The following is a 22,295-nucleotide window of genomic DNA, read 5'->3' as shown; positions in this document are numbered from 1 at the left end:
TCGTTCTTGTTGAACCTAGATCTCGTTTATTCGTACTTTGATTATTATTTAGTTTATTAAGACCTTGTTTATACCATGCTTTCATTGGAACCCATGGTGACGATGAGTTTGATTATGGGCTAATCGTTGTCATGGGATTCTAGCAGATTTACTTATGGATTTCAATAATTAATTATATCGATATCTTGGTGTGTGGTGATTGATTGATATCCTAGTATTGGTTGTGCTTATTCATCTTATGTGCGTAGCTAACATATAAGATAGCGTGTTAATCTCTATTGAAGCGACAGTGAATATAGGGGTTTAGAACTTGCCATGCTAGCATAGGTTCATGTATTTGTTATGCATGATTCGTAGGTAACTCTAACCGTTTTACTTGCCCTATGTAATCAAGATAGATAACTTGTTCTTAAACCGTTATGTTGTCAAATTCTATAGACATATAGGGTCTCAATATAATTGGTGCCTATTCAGCTTCTATCTCTTTTGTGGATGTCTGGTAGAATGGTATTCGTGCAACGAAAGTTGGCGTTTATCAGTTTCGTGTTATCTGATTAGTGTCATCACCATGCTAAGGTTAAGAACAATAAGGCTATTGAATGAAGTATTTAATGAAGATAGAATCCCATATTTATCATATATATTAATTCAACTTCAATTCTCTTAGTTAATGTTATTTAATATAATCTCTTAGTTTAATAAAAACCCAATTTGTTATTTGTCTTAGCATTGATCGATAACCTTACATTGTTGCATAGGTGCATAAATTGAACTTAACCTAAACCAGTCTCTGTGGGAACGAATCTGATTTATATCTTATACTACTTGCGAACGCGTATACTTGCGTGAATATTAGCGCGTGTTTTCGCCCTAACAAGTTTTTGACGCCGCTGCCGGGGACTCGGTGTTAATTTTTAGTTTATGTGCTTGTCATCAGTGGTCGTTAAAGTTCACTGACTCGGATTCTTTTACTTTCACAGTTTATTTGTTTGTGTTTCAGGTACTCATTACAATGGGAGATCCAGCAGCACGAACGAAATCCTTGATGGATTTTTATCAACCTAAGATCAATGACATTCAATCTAGTATTGTCCGGCCAGCTATCACAGCTAATACCTTTGAGATCAAGCCTAGCATAATTCAATGGGTACAGACTTCAGTCCAGTTTGGGGGTTCTCCAACGGAAGATCCCAATACACATATTAGGGATTTCGGTGAAATATGCGACACCTTCAAGTTCAACGGTGTTTCTGAAGATGCTGTGAAGCTGAGACTGTTCCCATTCTCTCTGAAGGACAAGGCTAAGAGCTGGTTACACTCTCTACCAGCTGGTTCGATTACTACTTGGGAAGATCTTGCTCAGACGTTTCTTACTAAATTCTTCCCTATGGCGAAGACAGCTGCACTCAGGAATGCTATTACTCAATTTGTGCAGCAAACGGGAGAATCGCTAAGTGAAGCTTGGGAGCGCTACAAGGAGATGCTTAGGAAGTGTCCTCATCATGGAATTCCTGATTGGATGATCATCACTTGTTTTTATAATGGGTTGGGAGCACAGTCCAGACCCATGCTCGATGCAGCATCAGGCGGAGCATTATGGGCAAAGAGCTATAAGGAAGCTTATGATCTAATTGAACTGATGGCTGCTAATGAATATCAGTATCCAACCCAGAGATATCCACAGGGCAAGGTAGCAGGAGTTCTTGAAGTGGATACAGCTACGGCTATCACTGCTCAACTAAAGGCGTTGTCTATGAAGATCGATTCTCTGGCTAACTATGGTGTTAAGCAGATAATTAGTATTTGTGAGCTGTGTGCAGGTCCGCATGCGACAGAACAATGCGCTATATCTAGCGACTCAGCTCAGTTTGTGAGCAACTTTCAGAGATCGCAACAACCAGTTCCAGACACTTATCATCCTGACAACTGGAATCATCCTAACTTCAGCGGGAGCAACAATCAGAATGTGATGCAACAGCCATTCCAGCCGTTTGGAAATAAGTTGTTCAACTCTCTTGGTTTTCAGCAACAACTCCAACTTTAACAACAAACTAATGATGCAGGTCTATCTTCGAATGAAAAATCTGAATTGGAGGAGTTGAGGCTTATGTGCAAAAACCAGGCTCTTATATGCCAAAGCCAGGCTGTTTCTATCCAGAATCTGGAGAACCAAATAGGGCAAATTGCTAATGCCTTATTGAATCGACCACCAGGAACGCTTCCTAGTGATACAGAAGCCAATCCAGGAAAGAGGAAAGTTGAAGAACATGTGAACGCCATCACCTTAAGGTCTGGAAAGGTCGCAAGCCCCCAAATTCAGCAAGACGAAGAGCCTGAAAAATCTCAAGATTCAGAAAATGCAGTTGTGGCTGAAGAAGATGTGCAGAAGGGAGTAGAGGTGGAACCAAGGAAGACTACTGTGGAACACACTCCTCCTGAGGGTAATACAGGGGAGAAGCAGATCTATCCTCCACCTCCTTTTCCTAAAAGGCTGCAGAAGAAAAAGCTGGATAAGCAGTTTGAGAAGTTTCTGGAGGTGTTCAAGAAACTTCATATCAACATACCTTTCGCTGAAGCTCTTGAACAGATGCCTAGCTATGCGAGGTTTATGAAAGGTATTCTCTCTCGGAAAGTGAAGCTCGATGACTTAGAGACCGTTGCTCTAACGGAGGAATGCAGTGCTGTGCTGCAACAGAAGTTGCCTCCGAAGCTTAAAGATCCTGGAAGCTTCACTATTCCTTGCACCATCGAAAACTTGTCGTTCGACAAGTGTTTATGTGATTTAGGAGCTAGCATCAATCTGATGCCCTTATCTATCTTCAAGAAGCTTGGTCTGCCTGAGCCGAAACCAACATACATGTCATTGTAACTAGCTGACCGTTCCATCGCTTATCCACGAGGTATAGTGGAGGATGTCTTGGTCAAGGTGGATAAACTCTTCTTCCCTGCTGACTTTGTAATTCTTGATTTCGAGGAAGATAAGAAGATTCCCATTATCTTAGGAAGACCATTCTTGGCTACAGGCCGAACTATGATCGATGTGCAAAAAGGAGAGCTTACGATGAAGGTTCATGATCAGAAGGTCACTTTCAATGTGTTCAAGGAAATAAAATTACCCACAGCTAAAGAGGAGTGCTTTAAAGTAGAGCAAATTCAGGTTTTGAATGCACCTCTGTGGAAGAGGAAGTTGGATGTGCCATTCGATTCTCTTGGGTTAGCAGAGCTGAAAATTTCTCAAGATCGTCTCGAGTCGTCTATTGAAGATGCTCCTACACTTGAGCTCAACCCACTGCCAAATCACTTGAGTTATTCATTCTTAGGTGCACCCCCTGACAAGGGGTTGGGATATATCTTTGATGATGTAGAGGATAGCCGAACGGATCCTCCAGTGCCTATAGAGGGTTCTTCTCATATGCAGCAGATAATTGATAGGACTGGTGTTGGTGATGAGCAGTACAGGCGAGTAACTAGGCGTATGGAGGCCATGCACGATATTCACCGTCATTTTGCTGCAGATTTGACACATGCTTTTGGTACTGTTGTTCGAGACACTGGTGGCGAGGTTGATTGGCCACCTGATCCTCCACCCGACGAGGGTGAATCTCCCGCTAATTAGGTATGCCTGAAATCCTTATTATTGCCTTCAATGAGGACATTGAAAATTTTAAGTATGGGTAAGGAATATTGTCTGTGTGTCATTTAGTTGCATATTCATGATAGTTTAGTTCATATAGTTGCATAATTTATGCCATATAGTTTTTTTTATGAATGTCATGTAGCTCATGCATTTACCATGATCCCTTTTGCAATGATTTATCGACTGAATTGTGATATTGATGTGAGTGTAGTGATAACATTAAAGTGATATTAAGTTGTGTAGGTTGATATGCATGCTAGAAACAATTGTAAGTCCACTAAGTCTTAGAGAATGCGAAAGGGCTAGATTGTGTTATGATTTGGTTGTTTTCAAGGTCAATCTACTTATTATGCTTAGAATTCGATTATAGGTTCTTAGTGATAAAGACATGAAAAAGAAAAATTTTGGAGAAAAAAATATGGAAGTTGTTGTTAGTTGTGGCTAGGCGTCAAATGGCTAGTAGCCGGCTCGCGTATGTTGCGAGTAGTCTAGGGTTGAGCAAGATGGAGCGAAACGCACTTGCTCAGAGTTTAAAACAAAAAAAAAAATTGGCATAATTGATCAAGAGTGGGCTCTTTGGTATTCGAGTTATTAAGTTCTTAGGGGACTTTGTGCCTAGCGACCTAAGGCTTTTAGAGTCTGGGATCCGCTAACCTAACGCTCGTTACATGGATATCATTGTATAAGTCTTTTGTGGACCTCACTCATTGCACGGTCAAATAAGCATTTGAGTTGTAAATAAAAAGCACGATTCCGTAGTATGCTCCAGAGTTCTTGTAGTGTTGTATATCACTTTGTGCCTGGAATTTTTATTCTTTGTATAATCGTAGGATTACCTTGAGGATAGTCTAGTCATAGTAATTGGTCTAGTTCCGAAGCATATCTGTTAAGCATTTGCACACACCACGTTTCTGGCTGTATGTCCGTTTGCATGAGTTTATTGATCTTTAGTTGTCTAACTGCATTCGTTGAGATGTGGCAATTTGGTTGATTAATTGTAGTAAGGGGGATCGCTGCATTTTCATATAGATTGTATTCATTCATATTTTTATTTATTTTTGAGTCTGTGACGCTTGAGGGCAAGCATCGATTTAAGTTTGGGGGTGTGATAAGTGGCATTTTATACCACTTAGAACGTCTTAAAATGGCTTAAATTGGTGTCTTGAAATCAAGTATTTTGTGTATTTGATGCGTTTTTCTAGTGTTCATGTATTTCAGGGTATTAGTTGCATTTCGGGGGAGGAATCATCAAGAATAAGCCTTGGCATGTGTTCACCATTGTGAGAGGAAAGGAACGGGCAGATTACGGCAAAGAAACGGAGCAAGCTTGGATTTTTTCCAGTGGAGGCCTGCGCGCCTGCGCAGCTATGCTGAGCGGCCGCGCAGGGTCGGGAATTTTGCTGAATTATTTTAGACTTCTACTTCTGTTTGGCTTCCAACTTCTATGTAATCTGAGTTTTATGGGACTATTATATAAGTAGATTTGAGACGTTTTCACAGGGGGATTTTAAGAAGAAGAAGATTGTGTTTTGCGCAAGAAGGGAAGATTGGGATACCAAGGAGAAGACCTAGAAGCACAGAACAACTCCGAAAAAGAAGATCTTGTTTTCAACTTGTGATTCTTTGAATTAGTTGTAACTTTGGATGCTCGTTTTCGTTCTTGTTGAACCTAGATCTCGTTTATTCGTACTTTGATTATTATTTAGTTTATTAAGACCTTGTTTATACCATTCTTTCATTGGAACCCATGGTGACGATGAGTTCGATTATGGGCTAATCGTTGTCATGGGATTCTAGCAGATTTACTTATGGATTTCAATAATTAATTGTTTCGATATCTTGGTATGTGGTGATTGATTGATATCCTAGTATTGGTTGTGCTTATTCATCTTATGTGCGTAACTAACATATAAGATAGCGTGTTAATCTCTATTGAAGCGACAGTGAATATAGAGGTTTAGAACTTGCCATGCTAGCATAGGTTCATGTATTTGTTATGCATGATTCGTAGGTAACTCTAACCGTTTTACTTGCCCTATGTAATCAAGATAGATAACTTGTTCTTAAACCGTTATGTTGTCAAATTCTATAGACATATAGGGTCTCAATATAATTGGTGCCTATTCAGCTTCTATCTCTTTTGTGGATGTCCGGTAGAATGGTATTCGTGCAACGAAAGTTGGCGTTTATCAGTTTCGTGTTATCTGATTAGTGTCATCACCATCACATGCTAAGGTTAAGAACAATAAGGCTATTGAATGAAGTATTTAATGAAGATAGAATCCCATGTTTATCATATATATTAATTCAACTTCAATTCTCTTAGTTAATGTTATTTAATATAATCTCTTAGTTTAATAAAAACCCAATTTGTTATTTGTCTTAGCATTGATCGATAACCTTACATTGTTGCATAGGTGCATAAATTGAACTTAACCTAAACCAGTCTCTGTGGGAATGAATCTGATTTATATCTTATACTACTTGCGAACGCGTATACTTGCGTGAATATTAGCGCGTGTTTTCGCCCTAACAGGTATCCCAGAGAATCAGATTTTAAACTAATAGGTTACTCATATGCAGATTTTGCAGGTTGCAAAATTGACAGGAAAAGCACAAGTGGAAGCTGCCAATTTCTTGGAGGCAGATTAGTTTCTTGGTTTAGCAAGAAACAAAAGTCAATTTCCATATCAACTGTAGAAGCAGAGTATATTGCTGCAGGAAGCTGTTGTGCACAGATTCTTTGGATGAAGAATCGGTTACTGGATTATGGGTTAACATATTTCAAAATCCCTATTTACTGTGATAATCAAAGTGCTATTGCTATGACAAGTAATCCAGTTCAACACTCAATGACAAAGTACATCAGCATCAGGTACCACTTCATAAGGGAACATGTGGATGCAGGTACAGTGGAATTGCACTTTGTTCCAACAGATCAACAACTAGTAGATATCTTCACAAAACCACTGTGTGAAGCTATTTTTACAAGATTGGTAAACGAACTAGGAATGGTTTCAGGTTCTTTTTTTAAATCTTCTTAGTTTTGTTCTGATGCATCAGACTTTATGATCAGTATTTATAGAAATTACTCTCTTTGTGTATTCTTTGATTAATTGAAAATTGCTTAAGTACTGACTGATGTCTTATGTGACTTTCTAAACTCTGATACTGATATGTATGTTTAAGTAACTATTCTATCCTATGAAGATACCTGTGTTAGATGCTGACCTAGTAGTCTTTAATAAACTAGAAATCCCATGTTTTAAGTAATTATTTCTGTGGAAATCTACTGACACAAGCAAATTCTGATATTGAGTTTAGTTGAGTTTACTTTGTCTATCTTCTTACTAAGTCACAAACTAGAATAATTCTTCTCATCTGTTAAGTTCTGATGCTAGTAAATCTGTTGAATGTACTAAGTGCTGATAAACTTTACTTATCAAAAGAAAAAGAAAAAGAATCAAGGAATTAAAATCAGGTACTCCTTTGAGATCTAGAGTAAAAATGTGGAAGGGAAGACCCAAGTGCATTACTGGTATTAAGTAATATGCATTAAAAAAGCAAATACATATTTTCTTGGTGACTTTTCACACTCTATGATTACTGGAGAAATACTCTGATAATAGCATAAATTCTGATAAGCAGTCGTGACTCGCTTACACTGAGAAGCCACTGTCATATGGAATTTAAAAAGATGCACAAAATTAGCACAAAACAGTTGAGGTGGACTCAAGCATGAACTCATTCAATAGTAGGTTTCAGAATAATGACAGATTTTTAGTAAAGTTTTAGTTATGCCTTATTTCTAAGATGTACTGAAGTGAATCAGACTTTACTCTTTGTCTGATATTTAGCTTAATGCACACACTCAACACTCCATATGAATGATGAAAATTACTGTGGTGATCTATGTTATTTTAGATGAATAGTTTATGTGTCATATTACATATTCTCTGAGCACAAGTTCTCTTGAACGTTCTGATGATTAAGTTCTGAAGAATTTATATCAGAATTTGTGTGAAGAATTACAAAGATAGGCATTCATTTTTCGAGTCAAGAAATCATGTTCTGATAGCTGTTAAGTTCTGATATAAGTCTAAAGTCTGCTATTAAATTCTGATCCTTTACTTGACTTATTTGTGGATAAAATCTAAAATAGTCTCATTTTAAATCAGAATATGTTGGGGCGGAATATTAACAGTCAATATACTTAGGGATAGTGGTACACGTACTTGCACAATAAATTTTACTTGTTTCTTGTGCGCATTAAACCTAGTTTTACCTTTCCAATGACTGTTTTTCGTCTTCCAAGTCTAGGGAGACGAGGTAGAATTAATTCTACCTGTCAGCATTAAAATTCCTTGCGTCTCCTGGCATTCTCTTGCCTATATAAACAAACACTTCACAACGGCCTATACATCAATTCTTCTCTCACAAACTCACCTTCATTTTATTCATACAAACAAAACCATGGTCAACTAAACATGTTTTTGAACTATGAAACATTCAACATGGAGCTGAGCTGTGAAGCATGGCAGCAGGAATGGCACGTCACTACCATTCCTGATGAGATTTGGGACTCGGTTCCCCAGGAGGTTCTCACCCACCTCCTTTTCTTTTACATGGACTACCATCGCCATTTGGAGCGATTGGAGGAGGAAAGGCTGGAAGCTCTCCGCTAGCAAGAGTGAATCATCAGACTCGCTATTCTTTTTGTAGAGAGTAGGAAGAAGAAATAATTTATTTTCTTCTTCCTATTTTTCTTCATCGTCTGCCTTTCCCTGCTTCTTGAGCTAGGACAAAGGCTGTTGATGTTAGGTTTAGAAGCTTAGGACAATCTTGTAAAGTTCTGATGTAATTTAAATTTCATGAATGTATTCTCTTAATATATTAATGGAATGTCTACTTTTTGCAAGTTTTTGTCTCTGAGATGTTTGTAATTTAAATGCACTGATAAATCCTGATAAATCCATATTCTGATGACCCTTTCATTTTAATTTAAATTAAGTTCTGATCTTACAATATCAGTACTTATTTACTTGATTTAATTTTGGTCATTCTCATATTTGAATTTTCTTCTCAGAATATTGGTTTTACAGTGAAAAATAATTGAATAAGTGGGAACAGTTTCAATTTTGAATTAAAACTGATTTACCTCGATTAATGGAATTACTGGGCAAGTGGAACGGTTTTTCCTTGAAAAACTGCAAGTGGGTAAGTAATAATTACTGTTTTCTCGTGCCCATTAACTATTCATTATTACTGCATGTCTGACAGGTGTCCAACGGTTATATTTTTTTTCAAGTATAAGTATGACAGAGAAAAGATTTTCCAATCTTTTATTTACTTTTACACTTTATCTCTCTTTCTTTGCTTTTACTCTCTTTCATCTCCTGACGTTGGTTTTTCATACAGACATTTTCTCAAACACCTAACAGGCAACTCGTAATTTTCGATTTCTCTCATGGCACCTAAGGATTTGATCATTGATGGAGCTAAGTTTGTTCCAAATAACTATGCTGCAATTCTCTATCATGCTGAAGCTCCGTCTGAGTTGCACTTTGTACAAGATCTTCTTGCACACAGTGAAATTGGGTATGCATTGACCCAGCCTTCAGTCTTTTCAAGCCAACAAGTTCTAACATTTTGGCGGACTGGGCACTTTGATAATGGTGGTACACATGGTACTCCCAGTATTGTTTTCGAAGTGGATGATTCTACACATGTGGTTACTCCTGGTACAATTCGCAAGGCCCTGCATTTACCAGAAGGATGTACTTTTTCAACCCCGGAGGAATCAGCTCTTCAAGAGTTAATGGCCAGTTTGGGGTATGAACAGAGTTTGGCTAAGCTTGGGCAGTTGAAACGGGCTCATATCAGAAAGGAATGGAGCTTCTTTTTCGACTGCATCACTAAAGCTTTTGGGAATAAGTGTTCCAACTTTGACGCCATTCCTATAATGAGTCAGCACATCGGGTATGCTATCATTAACCAAACTCATTTTGATTTTGCAAATGCTGTGATAGGTTTCATAGGGGATAGGATGACAGAAGATAGAAATGTAGTTTATTTTGCTAGATTATGTCAGCTTATATATAATTTTTGTTGTACTAATCCCCCCCAACTAGCCAGTACCTTAATTCCACCATTGAAAATTGCAAAACGAGCCTTTAATGACCTGGTAAATGCTGACCTTAAGAAAAAGGTGGTTAGACCTTTACATATTCCTCATTATGTAAAACAGATCTTAGTAAATTCTGATCCTCAAACCTATAGATCTGTTTATCCTGATATCCAACCTACCACCACCTCCCAAACACCACAGCAACCATCAGAACATACCACTCATCCATCTATACCTCAACCATCCCTCAGAACATATCTCAAATCATATCTCTCAACTTTACAGACAGTTCAACCTTCATCCTCAACACCTACTGTGAAGCCTTCATCTTCCAAGCCAAAGAGAACAAAGACTGTTCCTCAAACACCTCAGAAGAGAAGGATGATTGTTTTGAGAGATGAATCTGATAGTGAGGAACAGGTTTCTACATCAGAACCTGTTGTCAAAGAAGCTGAGAAAGTTCCTTCTCAGAAGGATTCTGGAATTGGGGGATCTAAGCTTCTCAAACGGCTTAGAAGAATGACTTTTGCTGAAACTCCCAAGGAATCCCCACCTTCTAAGAGATACAAGAAATAGAGAGCTAAAAGGCCAGTTTCAGATGATGAGGAAGCAGCAGCTAAGGAAGGGGATCAGGAATCTCTGATCTCACAAGAACCAGAATTTGCTGAAACCACTGTTTCTCCATTAACTCTACCTCAGGAAGCTGCTACTGAAATGGCAAATACATCATCTGTGTCTCCTATTCAAAAGACTGTATCTCCTGTTGATCCAGGCACAAGTGCTTAAATTAATATTCAGAACCTGGTTGTGCCTGAGGTACTTTTCTTAGAAGCTCCAACAGCACTTCATCCATCAACAATACATGTCTCTGATGCTACTCAAACTCCAGAATTATCTACTACACCTTCTCTGCATCTAGATGATGATGATCAGATTCTAGGTGATCATCAGAATATGGTTGTTGATCAGAACTTGGAACCAGATCAGCACTTAGAGGATGATGCTGAAGCCTCAATTGCTTCTCATACTGTTGTTTTATCAGAAGATGTTGATTCTGTAAGTTCTGATGCTGCAAATGCTGATGAAACTGGTGATGCTACTCCAAATGCAGATGCTGATGAAGCAGGTCCTTCGGGACATGCACCTCAACAAACTGTTCTTAAATCTGAACTAGTTAAGAAGTTTGTTATCAGAGAAGCACCAGTGCCTTGGAGTGAAACTCCTGCAGGACAGGAGTGGACTAAGGATTGGAACTCAGTTACCTGTGTTCCATCTGCAAAGAATCTTGCTAAGCACTTGACAAAATCTGATGAGATGTTAATTACTGATGATTTCAAAACACAGCTTCGAGTCACTGCATTGAGTACTAAACATCTGCAAGGTCTTCATTCCACTACTCATGCAGAAATACATAAAATTCAGGAAGAATTACTCAAGCAAGAACAAGTTTAGAAAATTGACAAGAAAAAATTCTTCCAACCTACCTTTGATAGAGTTGCTTATATTGAGAAGACTCAAGAGAAACAACAATCTCATATTGATGATATTTTGAACAATCAAGCTTCTCAGCAATCTCAACTTGATGAAATCCAAGCCTCAGTGGAATTGCTTGTCTCTCTTATGTTACCTGTTGATGCCAAAAAGGAGGAGAAAGTAATTAAGTCCAAATGCAAAACTGATAAGACACTGAAGGGGAGGGATGATGAAAAAGATGACCAAGGAACCTCTGGAATGGGTGGAGGTCATAGTCAAGGTAGAGGTTTCTCATCAAGAAAAGCTGAAATCACAAGTCACAGAACAAGTTCTGATGCTAGAAAAAGAATTACTTCTGCTACTGGTAAAAGGATAAGTTCTGATGAACTTCTAGATCTTGATGAAAAAATGTCAAGACAGTTATTTCTTCAGGAAAATCCAGAAATGGACTTGGAGAGTCTAATGGAAGAAGAAGCCAGACTTAAATCAGAAAAAGTCAAATCTAAATCTGAAGCTTCTGGTAAAAAGAAACTTCCAACACTCAAAGGCATTGTGATAAAAGAAAAGACAAATCCTGAAACAATCATGGTTAAATCACAACTGCAAATAGATCCAAGGTCCAAGGGCAAAGAGAAAGTTGGTGAACCTATCAAGGTTTATGTGCTTCCTATGAGTGAAGAAATTACTGATGACGATGTTGATCTTGTTCTGACTTTAAGAAAAGTTTCTGAGACAACCTCTGACATGGCTCAAGTTGTTCAGAGTCAAGAGATAGTTAGTTCTGATAAATCAAAGACACTCCTACCAGAATTCACTAAAGCCAAACAGACTCAACCTTTGAAGACTGCTGTAAGTGGTTTTGAAGCAAGAGTGGTTACTGGAAAGAAAGCAAGAGATAAAACTGGATTGGGAAGTGCTGATGAAAGAAGAATACAGAACACTACCAATGATCCAACTTCCTTAAGTGAACCAGGTATTGGAGCAACTCCTGAGAGATTGAATCAACTGGAATCTGTATAAATGGTTTACCATACCTACTTGAAAGAACACATTTTGTTGTACTTCATGACAGATGGTAGGGTTTATCATATAAGGGAAAATGCCATTCCACTGAAGTATTTTGAAGAACTGGAGCATGTATTATTCTTACTTCAAGTGAATGACAGAATAACAAAAAGTGCTGCAAACTATTTGAAGAATCAGATTCAAAGACAGAAAAGGCTTTATTCTGTTAATTCTGACAGCACATATCTTCCAAAGTACAGAGATCACAAGAGTGATATAGTTGAGATGAAGCCCAACACTGCCAAGATTATAACTACCTTTCTGGGTTACAGGGCTGTGGAATTCAATCTTGAGTCTGATAAAGCATATTTGATCAGACTGGATCAGGACATAAGGAAAGCTAAAATTAATGATCTCAGGGTTGCAATCTTTCAAATTAGTAAAGATTCTGCAGAACTTAAAGATGCTAAAAGGAGGATGATTGATGAACTCATATATGCTGAGAGATGTTTGTTGAAGAATTATCTCAGAACAACTCCTGACATCAGAGAGATCAGAAGATTAAGCCAAGTTAAGATCTACAACTGCTTAAATTCTTATAGGAATACAGACTGAAGTTGTTATCAGAAGTTAAAGATTGGTAAAGCTTTAAGGACTGTAAGTTGTAGTTATCTAGTCAAGTTCACATGCATTTGTACTTAATGTCTTTGACATCATCAAATATCTGTTAAACTTGTATATTATGCTAATTTACAAGTTGGGGGAGATTGTTAGATATATTTGATAATGTCATGGCTAATGTGATTTATGTTTAGTTTTCAGATCTTACTTAAACAGGATAAATCAGTACTTACTGGAAGTCAGGACTTAAGGATATCAGTACTTATATTATCAGGAGATAATCATCAGAAGATGGATATCAGAACTTAAGTACTGAAGGACGTTCAGATAAGGAAGGCAGCTGGTTAAAGGAAAGAAGATCGAGACAAACATAAGAAGAGATATGCATGAAGAAGGAATTTTATGAAGAATAGAATACTTGGAAGAAAAGATATCTGATTGATATATTTTAGGAAGCAGAATTATATTCCATATCAATTAGCGATTATCTTGTGACTGTGTAGTATATAAACACAGACATAGGGTTTACACTAGAAGTGTTATCACAATCGAGAAGATTAATTATTGTAACCCTAGCAGCTCTCGTGATATTTGTTCATCACTGAGAGAGGACAGTTTCATACTGTAACAGAGTTTATTGTTCCAATAAAGTTTGTTTTCTGTTACTTGAGTTATTAAAGTTCGATTTGATTGTATTATACACTGTATTCACCCCCTCTACAGTGTCTGTGTGTGACCTAACAGGATATTAGATCATCCATGTTTTAAACAATTTGTTAAATATTTACCATCTCGACTGAGAAGAGTAAGTATAAAAGAAGAATCAAATGAAGATATTCATTATGAATATTCGTCAATGAATTAAGGAAAATTTATTAAAAATTCCTTGGATAATTGAAATAAAGTATAAATAGCTCTGAGTCGAACAAGAAGATCATAATCTATGAATGAAAGTTCATTGATCAATTAAAAGAATTGAGCAAGTCCTGATGCGGAGAAAGACTATTCAAGATGGTCACATCAGAAGTTCAAAGTAGAGAACTAAAAGGATTTCCTGGCATGACTTATCAAGGCAATACGAATGATTAACGGTTTGGCGGGAGTAGCGTGACAGTGAGTAGGTACCAAATATTTCACTGATTATCCTAACTCTTGTTATTATCCGTCTGAGGATGATACCGCCTCTTCATCTTTGTAATTTCTTATTTCAGCTAGTGTTTCTTTCAACATCATTTTAAAATCGCTTACTAACTTGACTTTCGCATGTATATCTATCATTCCGGTGTTTTACCTTGAAGACCTTACTCAGAAATATTCCAAAAACATATGTTAAGCCGATAGGGGCCTCCTACACGGATCTGTTACTAATTATAAGTGGAAAGTACCCCCTGAGAACAGATCAAAGAGATTTCTTAGGGATCTCAATGCAGTCCATAAGTTCGGTGGCACGTGTTTGTAAGTGAACATACATTACCGAATATATTAGAGGTCTACGAGTATATATACATAGTCTCGGAATCATTTCTACCGAAGAATTCCGCTCTAGACTCACTGGTCTATCATTTTAAAAGGTTCGAAGATCGAATTATCGCTCATTGTAATCATACACCATTCAATTATAGACATGCCATCAATTCTCGATGCTCTCGATCTCTGAGCTAAACCATCATAACCTTACATGTTAAGCACACTAATAATATCATGTAGTGTAGTCGTCTTATGATAACATTCTTATATTACATTCAAATCTTCCTTAATAGAAAATATCCTTAAGGGTATATTGGACACTATCTCTGGTGAATTCGTGATTAATACGATATTCACATCCTCATTGGTAAAATGACACCTTTAACTAGTTTTGGTCAATAACCTCAACTGTATACTAATAATTAGACTTCATGGTTCTCACATGTGATGCCCCTTCATGGGCAACCTATAAAGAATTATGAGTAACAAGGCTCGAGTTATCAAAATTAACATATGGTGTTGGTAAGATCGTCTTTACCCCAAATACCTTGGAGACTTAGCTCCGAGTTCTACAACCACGTGTTTTCCAAATCATATTTGATTCTAATTTTTCTTCTCATCATTCTGATAATCTCCAATGGTCCTATTAGTCATGCTTTAATACCTCAAATATACACTTATCCTAACCTACACGGTGGGGCTACATCCGGTAGTCCAATGATGAACTCTATATGAGCTCTTACGAAATCTCGCATCTAGACAAACTCGTAACACTCTCGTCTCTATGTACTATAACTCAAAGCTCTAATACCATTACTGTAACGCCTCCAAATCTGGGGTCAGGAATCTGGGTCGTAACGCCATCCTTCACTCATGTGTAACCTATATTGATTCAATAATCCAACAGACCCCAATCTCACGCACACACACACATACAAGTTTTAGCCTTAGAAACGATGTACAAAATGTAATCTTCTTTTATTACACTCAAATGTACTTTACAGGATCTTTAAACAATTATTCGTAACCTCTACATGAAGTTACAATATTTTTCTACTAACATCTTACACCTATCTGGATACTCTGGTCCACCTGAGACAAAGCTGTAAGGGATTCTCCACACGATTTCAAGTGACTAAGTCCCACGCCGCCATACTGGTAATCTGTTGTGTTGTGACATTTAAAAGAAAGCAAGAGTGAGCAATTGGAAGAATAGGACATTCACTGGAGCCACCGCATACGATGATCAGTCGTAATACGGAAAATAGTAACCTTTTCTACTAGTAGGAGGATGACGTCCAAACTCCTTGTTATCACCCTGGTCGAATACGGGCTATGTGTCCCATTTTGGGTATACACACACTTCGCAGGTCCTTAGGTACATATAGTACCGTCTCCCACGGTACTGACAGTCTCCCCAATACATGAAGTACTGGATCTCTACCCCTCTCTTGTGCTTTAAGAAATCCTATCATATCCCAAGAACTCGTACTCCTCGAGTTCCCAAAGCGTTTAGCTTATTAATAGGCACAACTCATGTTGCTATTATATATATGTACTTCTGAGAATTTTCGGAGGAAGTACTAAGATAATGTGAGTTGATGGTTGTCAACAGATAAATACATGAGGGGGAGTTTCTTTTGAAACTATATTCAAAATATTTAAAATACGTCGAGATAACATTTTCGACAATCCGAAATAAGTAGGATTATTTTCTGAAACTTGGAAAATATTTAAAATCAAGTCTTACTATTTTTAAATTATATTACATTATTTAATAAATATTTAATAATTAAATAATAATTATTAAATAAAACCTCAAATAATTATATTTTAAAATAATATTTGAAATAATATTCCTCAACTAATTTATGTTTAAATAATTAAAGTAATCCTTAATAATATAATTAATTGAGTTTGAAATAATAATCATTGGAGAATACTCCTGTTATGGATAAAAAGCTAAGGTTATTATTTGCTGTATTTATTACTAAGATTCGGGAGCTCAAGGCCTTTAATGGCTGCTCTCGTGCTTCGTGACTCAATCTGCCTTTACGAGATGCCTACGTATCTCTGTGAATTAGAGAATCAAGCCAAAAAACGTAGTTCTGATTTGTGGGGTGAGGCCCCTTATATAGATGTTGGTGGTCCTTGAATTGGACTTGGTATAGGAGACTTGGTGGGCAAGTCTCATAATTAGAATGGACTTTGGAGTCCTAGATAGTAGGAAACTGATTCCTTATCCTTTTAGGTCCCCTTGAGGATAATCTATAAGGATTTATATCCTTATCAGGACTCTTCTCAATAGCTGATTTTTCCCTTATTAATTAATTACGAAATTAATTAATAATCAGGGCTTTTGGGCCTCTTTTATTCCATCAGACCTGATCTGGTCCATCAGGCTTAACCTTTCTGGTCTGAATATCATACATCTTCTTATTGGGCCTATCAGCCCATTAATTATAAAATCAGGACTTATTTATCCCTATCATTTGCCCCCCAACTTTTGGGAAACATTGATTAGGTTTCGCAGAAGTTAAATCTATTCGTTCCCTTTCAGGGTTTCGTCTTTGCGTAAAGTGTGGAGCGACCTACACATTTACAATGAATCTTCCTTTTGTTCAGAAATTATCTTAATTTCCAGGAATTTTTCCCTAATTTTCTGGGATTTTCCCTAATTTTCTGGGATTTTTCCCTAATTTTCTGGGGTTTTCCCTAATTTTCTGGGATTTATCCTTAATTTCTGGATTTTTTCCCTAAATTTCTGGATTTTTCCCTTAATTTCTGGGATTTATCCTTAATTTCTGGATTTTTCCCTTAATTTCTGGGATTTATCCTTAATTTCTGGATTTTTCCCTTAATTTCTGGGATTTATCCTTAATTTCTGGATTTTTTCCCTAAATTTCTGGGATTTATCCTTTAATTTTTCTGGATTTATTCCTTATTTTTGAAAATATTAACATTTTTCAGAAATTATTTAAGGAATTTCCTTATTTTCTGGATTTTTTCCCTAATTTCTGGGATTTATCCTTTAATTTTCTGGATTTATTCCTTATTTCTGAAAATATTAACATTTTTCAGAAATTTTTAAGGAATTTCCTTATTTTTTCTGTAATTTTTCAGATTTTTTTTTTTTATATAAAAATTTCGACCAGGATCCTGGTCGAATTAACCTTCAGATTGCCCTGGTCGACAGGGTTTCGGGCAGGATGCTTTCGATCAGGAATCCTGGTCGAATTTCGGCCAGGATTTCCTCCCTTCGGTCAGGATTCTATTTCGATCAGGATTTTCTTCTTTCGGTCAGGATTCAATTTCGATCAGAATTTTCGGTCAGGATCTCCATTTTTGACCGAATTAACCCCCTTTTGGTTGCCCAGGTCGACGCCAATTCGGGCTCGAGGATTTCGATCAGGAATTCTTCATTATTTCTGGTCGAATTAGTCCTGGTCCTGGTCGAATTAAGGCCGTTTTTTACCCCTGATCGACAGGGTTTCGACCTCAGGCCATTCGACCAGGATTTCTTCGTGTTTTCTGGTCGAACAGGTCAGGAATATATACATATTTATATATATATTATTTATTTATTTATTTGCATACACTTGGATTTGGGCCCTTAACCCTGGGCTGAATTTGTTGGGCTGATCTTTGGGCTTATTTTTTCAACAGGGCTTTGGCTCATGGGCCTGATATAACCCCTTTCTTAAATATAGTGGGCCTTATCCCTGGGCCTCCAACTTCAATTATCTGGGCCCTTTTCTGGGCTTGTTTCTTATTGGGCATCTTTTCCACAGGCCTTGTTAATTGGGCCCCTAGTTTTTCCTGGTTTTTTGAAGATAATACTCACATATATTTTCTTCCAGATTTTGGACCCTGGTGCAGGGCTTTGATTTGAATATTTGGGCCCTTATCTGGGCTTGATATTTTTTTAGGCCCAATAATATTTAATTTCATTATTTTTCCTGAACTGGGCTTTTATTTTGGGTCAAACCTTTCACTGGGCTCTCTTCGGGTCAAACCTCTTACTGGGCTCTTATTTATAGGCTCCAAATTCTTCTGGGGTGTTTCTGGATCCTTCCAGATTCTTCAAAAAATCAAGTTTTCTTCTGATTTTTGCTAGAATTCTCTTGAATTTTCCAGGAATTTCCTGGATAATTCCAGAACCTTCTAAGTTTTGGGCCCAAATGGGCTTTTTAAGGCCCATTATCCCCCTTCCTTGGCTATATAAAGGTGGGGTGAGAGTTTGATTTCTCCACTCCTCTCATTTCACCTCTCTACTCATTCTACAACTTCTCCTCATCCTTCCTCCAACTTTCTAACCTTTCCTCTCTCAAATCCCCTCCCTTAGTTTTCCAACCTCTCCTTCAGGCTTTTTCTAGCTTACTAATGGCTGACAAGAATTCTGAGAGGGCGGCAAAGATAGCCTCGGCTTCAAAACGAGGTAAGGATATCGATATTCGTTCTTCGTATATGTCTTTAATCGATATGATTAACACTAGGGGGGATGAATATCCCTCCACTGCACATCTCGACTCTTTTAATCATTGTAATACTTGGCACAACATAGACTTCAATAAACTAAATGCTCGTTATAACGTCCTTCCTCCTCTTAGATTAGTTCCAGTCTCTGGTGGTGATCATACTTGCCACTGGAGACCCGATACTCTTTTCATTTACACAGATGCCCTTAATGCTGGGCTTAGGTTTCTTTTTCACCCCTTTATTCCTCATCTTTTGGCTGATTTACAAATCAACCCGTGTCAGCTTCCTCCAAACGCCTGGAGGAACATTCTATGTTTTATGGTCTGCTGTCTTAGGGAGGGCTTTCCTCTTTCCGTAGCTGTTTTTAGGAAAGTCTTTCAGTGTTACAATAGTTCTTCCAATATCTGCGGCTGGGTCTATGTCAAGCAAAGGCCCAAAAGCAAACATATCTTTAACAGTGCCTCTATTCCTGATAATAATCAAAATTGGAGGAATAGTTTCGTCGGGTTACGTTGGGAGAATGGTGACTGGGGCACACTTTTTCGATCTTCTTTTGGGAAGGTCAGTGATGGTATCCTCAAATCCATTCACTTAACTCCTGAAGAAACTATTATTTATAATGGGCTTACTCAGGATGATGGCTCGACCACCAGCTGGACTCTCTTAGAGGAGTTTTCCCTGATTCATGTGGGACTATCCTCTGTTTCTCAACAGGGTATTTTTCTTCCCTTCTCAATTTTACTTCATTTCATGCATTATTAACTTCACTTATTTTGTCCTTTGCTTTGTTTCAGCTGCTAAGGAGATTAACGAGGACAATGTTCCTTTGGTTGAGGAAACAGCTAGGATGAAGAAAGCTCGGCTCGCAGGCCTAGACACCCGGGGAAAGGCCACGGAGCCTATCTTTTTGAAGAAGCACAAAGAGCCTATAGGGGAGGCCTCAACTGAAGGAGCTGGAGGCCATGGTACTCCTATCACTGCTGCTGCCCCTACTGCTGCTGCCACAGGCGCCTTTCAGCCTCTCTGGGGATTCCGCCGAGGGGACACCGTAGTTGGTTCCACGAAACATGCTTGGGATTGGTCTTACCATAGCGTGACCCCCAAGGATTTTACTGATGTGGTGGCCACCCCTGATCTTGAGAGGATCAAGCTCATGGGAGCTCAGTCTCTGGCTTCGGTATGCCTTCTCTTTTTTGAACTTATTTTTCGTTCTTGTAGCATTTTCTTGCCTTATACTTTGTTAATTGCTTTGTTTCAGTCTAACGCCTATTTTCAAGGCGCTGTGAGGCAAGCCGAATCATGGAAGCGGGCTTCTGATAAGGCCGATAATGCCCTCAGGAGGCAACAGAAGAAGTACGCTACCCTGGAGAAGAAGCTCAAGCGCAAGGAGGAAGAACTCGGAGAGTCTAACGCCGAGCTGGTGGTACTTCGGGCGGAGAAGGATAAAGCTATAGACAACTATCTGGACTCGGAGGAGTTTGCCCAATCCATGAGGATTAGGGATGATTCAGTCTTTCCTGGGTTTTTTAGGACTGGTTGGGACACGGCCCTTGGGACCGTGAACGAGGCTTGTCCTGATATTAACCCGGCGGACTATATCTGCCCTGATGACGAGGCTTTGCTACAGAGGTTTCGTACCCGAGTAGTTGTCTCGGACCATGTTCCTCAGGATCCACTCCTTCCTCCTCCCGAGTCTTCTTCCAGACCTGCTGAGGACGACAGCTCTTCCTCCTCCTCCGAGACGACAGAGACATCCAGCGAGAGTGGAGAGGACGATGATATGGATGCCGAGGGTACTTCAGCTCCTTAGAGCTTTTTCAGCCCTGCGTGGCTTGTTTTCGAGACTTTATTTATCAAACTTTTGTAACATCTATCAGATCTATTTCATTTATCACCTTTTATGCTTGCATCCATGCATTTGATTTTTATTTGTTAGGCCACAAACATACTTTGAAGAACTCATGAATTTCATAAAATTGTCTGGGATTCGTCCCTTACACAAGTCTTAATAAACTTCGTAATAAAACTAAAACATATAAATCCTAAGCAAGCAAAGCTTCAAGGTGCTTTTCAACCTACTCGCCATCCTGACGAGTGAGAATCGTATCCGGCTTCCCTACACATAGTAAACCTTCAGGTTTTGTGCATGCCAAGTTCTCGGGACTTCAAAACCATCCATAGTCTCTAGCTTGTAGGTTCCTCTACCTTGAACACTCTTGACTCTGTACGGCCCTTCCCAATTCGGGGCAAGCTTCCCTTTTTGTCCTACACCAGATGCTTCTATCTTCCTCAAGATTAGATCGCCTTGTTTAAAAAACCTTTCTTTAACCCTTAGGTTGTAGTAGAATGAAGCTTTTTTCTGATATTCTACTATCTTTGCATGTGCTTTATCTCGCACTTCATCAATTAAATCCAGGGCTAATCTCTGCCCTTCCTCATTTTCTTTCTCATCGAAAGCCTGAATCCTTGGAGAGGAATGTGATATCTCCACGGGAACTACTGCTTCCGCCCCATATGCCAACATGAAAGGAGTTGCATCTGTCGTGACTCTACAAGTAGTCCTGTAGGCCCATAATATTGGAAGTATCTCATCTACCCAATTATTTCTTGACTTCTCGATCCTCTTCTTTAGTCCATCCAGGATTATCCGATTTGCTACCTCTGCTTGTCCATTGGCTTGCGGGTGAGCCACAGAGGTGAATCGTAACTCAATTTCATTTTCTTCACAATACTTCTTGAATTCCTCATTATTGAATTGTGTTCCATTGTCAGTGACAAGGATACGGGGAATTCCATATCGGCACATAATGTTTTCCCACAGGAATTGTGCAACCTGCTTAGTAGTGATTTTGGCCAAGGGTTTGGCTTCGATCCACTTGGTGAAATAATCAATGGCTACAATCAGAAATTTCCTTTGTGTCGTGGCCATAGGAAAAGGCCCTAGAATATCCATCCCCCACATGGCAAAGGGAATAGGCGAGTTGATAGAGGTCAGCATCTCAGGGGGTTGTCTAACAATTGGTGCATGCTTCTGACAGCGGTCACACTTCTTTACATATTCTTTGGCATCAGCCATCATTTCTGGCCAATAGAAGCCTAAACGAGTTATCTTATGAGCCAAGGCCCTGCCCCCCAAGTGTTGTCCACAAATACCTTCATGCACTTCTTCAAGAGCCAAGCGTGCCTCATCGGGCCTGAGACACCTCAAGTAGGGAACCACGAAAGATCTTTTGTAAAGAATCCCATCTATCAAAGAGTATCTTAGTGCCCGAACAGTTAACTTCCGTGCTTCAGTTGCATCACTTGGCAACCAACCGGTCTGAATGTGAGCCTTGATGGGATCAATCCATGACGTCCCCAAGCCTATGGGAGCCACTAGCTTAACATCTATGCTCCGTGTCTTCAAAACACGGAAGTACACACTTCCTGAACTTTCTTCAATCTCAGACGAAGCGAACTTTAATAGCGCATCTGCCTTAACATTTT

General features: G+C 38.6%; 1 protein-coding gene and 1 non-coding gene across 2 annotated transcripts; one reads left to right on the top strand and one right to left on the bottom strand.

Annotated features, from left to right (window-relative positions):
• Positions 1–1,402: 1,402 nt before the first annotated feature.
• LOC141662249 (small nucleolar RNA R71) lies at positions 1,403–1,509 on the bottom strand. Its single transcript, XR_012550372.1, has one exon. It is a non-coding gene; the product is annotated as a small nucleolar RNA R71 (small nucleolar RNA).
• A 17,094-nt stretch (positions 1,510–18,603) lies between these two features.
• On the top strand, positions 18,604–20,619 carry LOC141660909 (uncharacterized). Its single transcript, XM_074467891.1, has 3 exons — positions 18,604–18,768; positions 19,604–19,986; positions 20,068–20,619. The coding sequence occupies exons 1-3, from the start codon at positions 18,714–18,716 to the stop codon at positions 20,617–20,619; spliced, it is 990 nt and encodes a 329-aa protein (XP_074323992.1). The 5' UTR covers positions 18,604–18,713.
• Positions 20,620–22,295: the final 1,676 nt, after the last annotated feature.

Source organism: Apium graveolens, chromosome 5 (assembly GCF_009905375.1).
Source record: "Apium graveolens cultivar Ventura chromosome 5, ASM990537v1, whole genome shotgun sequence".
Lineage (NCBI taxonomy): Eukaryota > Viridiplantae > Streptophyta > Magnoliopsida > Apiales > Apiaceae > Apium > Apium graveolens.
Note: the sequence above shows the minus strand (reverse complement) of the source record. Positions and strands in the feature narration are given on the sequence as shown.

Coding starts and splice junctions, on each gene's coding strand:
- LOC141660909 (XM_074467891.1), top strand. CDS start 18,714: ATGGCTGACAAGAATTCTGAGAGGGCGGCAAAGATAGCCTCGGCTTCA. Junction 18,769..19,603: donor AGCCTCGGCTTCAAAACGAG/GTAAGGATATCG, acceptor GCTTTGTTTCAG/CTGCTAAGGAGATTAACGAG. Junction 19,987..20,067: donor GAGCTCAGTCTCTGGCTTCG/GTATGCCTTCTC, acceptor GCTTTGTTTCAG/TCTAACGCCTATTTTCAAGG.